This window comes from Zingiber officinale, chromosome 3B, assembly GCF_018446385.1.
Source record: "Zingiber officinale cultivar Zhangliang chromosome 3B, Zo_v1.1, whole genome shotgun sequence".
Lineage (NCBI taxonomy): Eukaryota > Viridiplantae > Streptophyta > Magnoliopsida > Zingiberales > Zingiberaceae > Zingiber > Zingiber officinale.
Genome location: NC_055991.1, coordinates 103,371,041 through 103,376,594, shown reverse-complemented (window position 1 = coordinate 103,376,594; position 5,554 = coordinate 103,371,041). Strand labels below are relative to the sequence as shown.

General features: G+C 39.7%; 1 protein-coding gene across 1 annotated transcript; it reads right to left on the bottom strand.

Annotated features, from left to right (window-relative positions):
* Nucleotides 1–474: 474 nt before the first annotated feature.
* On the bottom strand, nucleotides 475–1,507 carry LOC121967189 (putative germin-like protein 2-2). Its single transcript, XM_042517258.1, has 2 exons — nucleotides 1,321–1,507; nucleotides 475–1,236 (listed from the first exon to the last, which is right to left on the bottom strand). The coding sequence occupies exons 1-2, from the start codon at nucleotides 1,433–1,435 to the stop codon at nucleotides 674–676; spliced, it is 678 nt and encodes a 225-aa protein (XP_042373192.1). The 5' UTR covers nucleotides 1,436–1,507; the 3' UTR covers nucleotides 475–673.
* Between the last annotated feature and the right edge of the window lie 4,047 nt (nucleotides 1,508–5,554).

The window sequence follows — 5,554 nt, the reverse complement described above, 5'->3', positions numbered from 1 at the left end:
GACTAAAATTAGAAAATATTAAAAGTTATTGAACTAAAAATATAAATTAACCCATAACAACATTAAAATTAGAAAAAAAATAAATTACAAAACCGAAGACTGAAAACGTAATTTTCTCCAACAAGATCAAGTCCATCTTATCTTATATTAATTAACTTGGATTCAATTGCTCAATTTAAAAAAGTCAGATATCTTTGGATTCATTAACCTGGATTCAATTACTCAATTTTATGTCCGGGGTCGTGTCCGATTCTTCGCACCTGTTTGCTTACCTATCAATTGGATGCATTGCAATCCAATCGTGGATTCGTGGTCCCGTAATTTAATAAGCAGAAGGAGCAGTCCGGTGACCCGAACTCGGAACGTTTGGATGATGGGATCTCAAAAAAACTTATGCGGATGCATGCATTTTAAATACCAAACTTATATATCAAACGCGAAACCTATATATGTAGGTCCTCGTAGTAATTAGTATTTATATATAAACCCAACCGGATTTTATTGTCTTCTTATTTCATTACATATATGATCTTAAATTCTCAACTGATATAAATAATTATAACATCACATGCTAACAGTAGTGCCGCCACTGTTGGCTCTTATTGTCAACTGCCAATACATATGGCCTAAATAACGAAAAGCTGGTATATGATTATTCGAAAGCAGGTTTCTATTAGTTGTAATTGTCGGTCCAGAACTGCGCCTGGAGCCAGTCAATAAGGTTTTTGTCCACTTGGAAAGCCTTGGCGAGCACATCATCAGAAATGGGTGGCTTCGACCCGAACACAGCGTTGGCGATAGTGATGACGCCTGGGTTTTGGCTACTGAGACCGGCGAACGCGATCGCATTAGTTTTCCCTCTATTAAACTGGAAATGGATGAGGCCCTGCGGGAACACAAACACATCACCCTTTCTCAGATTCTTGGTGAATAGGCGGTTACCGCCGCCATTGAGGTTGGAGGTCACAAAGCCAACGTAGAGCTCTCCTTCTATCACGGTGAGGACCTCCGTGGCGCGTGGGTGGGTGTGAGGAGGGTTGAGACCATTAGGCCCATAGTCAATGCGAGCCAAGGAGACGCCGAGTGTGTTTAACCCTGGGATTTGGTTCACGTTTGCTTGGGTGACAGCGAAGCCGACGTTGTTGGTGGTGTTGCCGGGCCTATCAAAGCCGCTAAGGAAGAAGTCTTCCGCTTTCACGTCGTTTATGTTCTTGCATGGAAATCCATTGACGAATACTGCAAATTAAAATATCGACATATATAATGCTGGTGAGGAGGATTTTGTTAAACGATCGAGAGAAAAGTCACATGCATGCATACCCTTTGAGTGTCGATCAACGACGCAGAAGTCCTGCAGGGGACTAGGATCGGAAGCCAATATTGCACTGGAGGAAGCCAAGGCAAGGAGTGCAATGAGGAGGAGTTTAACAGCCATGCCTAGCTTGAATTCTCAGTACTGGTGCTTGTATTGAGGAAGTTAATGGTGAATGAATTGAGAGCTTAGAGGTGATGGGTTTATATAGAACAGATGCGGGTAACTAGCTAGGTTTGAAACATTCTTACTTGGGCAAGAGATTAAATTGAAAAGTCTATTACAGTGGGTTTCCTTCTGCAGCAATCAATGTTTATAGTCTTCATCACCTGCCCCTTATCATCTACTCTGATGATGATGCCTTTAATTCCGTACACAGGAAATTAGTGATTTTATTAGCCAATATTGCACCGAAGGAACTCCCAACCCTAGCCTGGTGGACTATAAACTGATTTATCTCCCTCCCCCCATAATTTAAGGACAGGTTGTGAAAGGTATCTTGGTTAACGCATAATCACCTTTTATTATAATTGCATTGATGAGGTACTTAATGGTGAATGCGTTGAGAGCTTAGATGGGATAGGGTTTACAGATGCAGATTATTTAACAGGGTCTGAAATGTTCTAACTTGGTGAGACATCAAGTTGAAAAGTCTATCACGCTGGCTTTCCTTCTGCTTCAACTAATTAATGCTTATAGTCTTCGATCACCTGCTCCTTTATATGCCTTTCTGTGCACAAGAAATTAAAGGTTTGATTAACTGACCAAGTCCCATGACGCTTTATTATGTGGTTAGAACTCGTCCATACCAACGTAAACGTTTCTTGGCGTGTGCAACAGATTAATAGCATATATCCAGTACATGCATGATAATCCAGATAAGATTTCGACCATGACGTGCTACCAAATCCAGGAAAATAATCTAAGACTTAGTGCATTTCCATCCACGTTTTGATTTACCTAAGGCTTTCCAGTTTTGACTAATCATATCTAATGTAATGCTTGCATATTTAATGAATACTACATATTCTAATCTAGAATTTTACTTTGCCCGATCATTGTTGGAGCCGATCGGGTTTATTCTGTGTGTATTAGTACTGAGTGGGGTGTTGAGGCTCTTAAATCTTATCAGCACTTTAGGCAGATTGACTGTATATTGAGAGTTGTATCGTAAAAATGGGGAGCAAAGTCCCTTAAATCCAACTGGATATGAGGCTGACTGACAGTATGCTAAGGCACTTGCCCATAAGATATAAGGAGTTGTGTGTCGTAGTTAGCATGGAGTTAGGGAGATAAACAATGCATAGGGACATTAACTAGCATTACAACGACACTGAATTCCTAGTATCTATCCATCCCCAAATCCAACTCACCCTCTTTCTCTACTCTTTACATTCTCTCTTCTTTTTCTCTTACTTTCTTTTCCAACTAATCTTACATTTGTCTAGATAATTCACCGTGCGAAGTTAACTAGTGCTTAATCAACAGTCTCTGTGGATTCAATATTTTTCTATTACTAACGATAAAGCCATGCACTTACGGTTGCATAATAAGTTTTTGGTACCGTTGCCTGGGACTATTTTTGATTAATATTAGTTAATTAACATATGAGTTACTTTAGACAATTTTCTTTTTTCTTTTTTACATTTTCTTTCTTATTTTCATTATGCATTTTATTTCTTATCTTTAATTCTGCATTTTTAGTTTTCCTTATAATTTTTTTAGATATCTTAAGCACTAACATGTCAAGTAAGACTTCGAGAGAATCTTTCACACCCATGAGCACAAGAGCAAGATCTCCCATTGATGAAAATTATGAATCAGAAGATCACCAATTTGATTTCTTTTGTGGAGTGTGTGGAAGCACGTCTCATCCAGCTGCTATTTGCCACTTTTTCCAAAAAACTGCTATTACTCCGGAACTTTAGTATTTGATTCAACCTCAACATCAAGATACATATGAGCAAGTTCCTGATACTTATGGCTATGATTGGGGAGATTATCAAATTTAGAACCTTCAGCCCTAGCTAATTCTATAGCAGAGTGAGAAGTCACTATCCCAGTAGCAGATCTCTGATCCGCCTCAATATTATAATCAATTTTGGATGAATCATCAAAATTTGGACTATAACTACATACAAAATGTTGAGCATACTTCCCACTAAATCAGAATTCATCAGAGTTTCATGATAATTCATCATTAGATATACCACATCATTCATAATTAGATGAGCCGGTTGACTTGGAGGACTCTCAAAATCCAAATATTCCTGCACCAAGTCAGATGAAGACCACAACACAAGATTGTGAAGAGATAATGGTGCAACGGGGGATCATAGCTTTATGAATATTACTCCAAATTTCTAATAAAGCTATTGATATTTCTATTGATGATATTGATGTTAGTGGACTCTTCACCACTTATGTTGATGATGTGAATACAAGTGCAGGGACATGTACTATGATGGAAATGTCCCAAGAATTACCTTCTTTGATCATAAAACCAATTGACACTATGGAAGTTGTAAGAATGGAATTTGTTGATGATAAATGTGTAGGAACTTGTGCAATAGAAGCAAAGTCCCAAGAATCATAACTTTTAGAGGCACCACCACTCAAACCAGAGCTAGAACCACTACGTAATTCTGAAGGGGTCACGTCCACTTGTTTAGAACTTTCATGTACATCTCAACAATGCAAGGTTAGTAATTCTAGTGATCTTTTAAGAAATTTTATAAAGGTACCTATGATTGATTTTGTTGGATGTGATTCCATTTCTTATAACTACTTAACTAAACTTGATATGGTTCTAGTTCTTACTTATTTAACATGTATATGGGAGGTATGTTTTTCTTTTGGGTGTGCAGATTTCACTTGGGTTGAAAATTGGAAGCTCAATCTGAACCATCTTCGACTTCCTGAAGGAAGTTTCAAGAAGACGAAGATGGAGAGAGCTATACTTTACTTTGCAGCTCCTTTAATGAAAACTCTCTCCATAATAAGAGCTCATGGTAGGAGGTGATGTGCGTAAATATTATGATGGTTTATGCATATTTTTATGCACATTCACTAGCTTTATACGTACGTATTCTTTGTATGATCGCCTCTTTTATCATGTACTCATCATATATATTCTTTTGCATAGATATCCACTCTTTGTTTGATTTTGTGTTGATAGGAACAACTTTCGGAGCAAAAACAGCGGTTGTCGGCGCATCAGAGTGAGCTAGAGAGCACGACCATGCAAACCTTGCACGGCTATGTGGCCAAATAGAAGAGGAGAAGTGCATGGCCATGCAACCCTTGCACGGTCGTGCGGCCAATCCAGAGGCAAATCAGAACACGGCCATGCAACCCTGCACGACCGTATCCCCAGAAGCCGAGTCCCAGCATCACACGGCTGTGCCAATTGGCACGACCGTGCAGCGCATCCAGAGCCAAGAAATGGCACAGCCGTGCCATCCTTGCACGGTCGTGCCGCCGCGTCGCGCCCTAGCCTATAAAAAGGGTTTTTAACCCTTTTTCAAGGGGGAGAGCTGGGAGGTGAGCCGTCGAGAGGAGAATCACTCTGGTGTCATTCCACGTCATCCAGGACATCGATCCAGTGACCTTTCATCACCACATCAACTCCAGAAGCAGAGGATTGGATTCGAAGATCACTCATCGTCATTGGATAAGCATACTTCTTCTTTCTCTTTTAGCTTTTGAGGATTGTATGTTTAGATTTACTATGTCTTTGGATTTTTCTCCAGCGTCTATGTAGTAGAGTCCTTGTTCTAGGACGAGGGAGTAATTGTGGATTGGTTTTGATGTAAAACTCATATTACGTTTATATTCATTGGATGATTTCGCTTGCTTTGTTTCGACAACTCGATCTCTTTGTCATGTTGATTGATTGTGTAGGAATTGCCAACCTCGTAGAGGGAATACCTTAGATCGTACACCCGAGGAGCTATAGTGACAGGGGTAACTCGTTCACGAACATCTAGGGTACCTCCTTAAAAGGAGAGGTGACTCCTTCACAAGGAAGTAAGAGACCAAACTAAGCTTCTTAATTCTATCCTTGATAACATCAGTAAGAGTTGTGTCCTTGTGATCTACCGAGGTGCCCTAGTGACAGGGGTTAACCGTAACAGGATTTCATAGGGATCATCTTTGTTTGATGCTCAAAGATAGTTGCTTTAGCTTTCGGCAAATGCATGCCGATGGACAATGAGTATAGGATAGTATGAGACACATCAA

What these genes read in the sequence shown, in the direction of transcription:
- LOC121967189 (XM_042517258.1), bottom strand. Translation starts at nt 1,435, where the DNA reads ATGGCTGTTAAACTCCTCCTCATTGCACTCCTTGCCTTGGCTTCCTCC. An exon ending in CGTTGATCGACACTCAAAGG is followed by an intron (nt 1,237 to 1,320) that starts GTATGCATGCAT and finishes TTTAATTTGCAG; the next exon opens with TATTCGTCAATGGATTTCCA.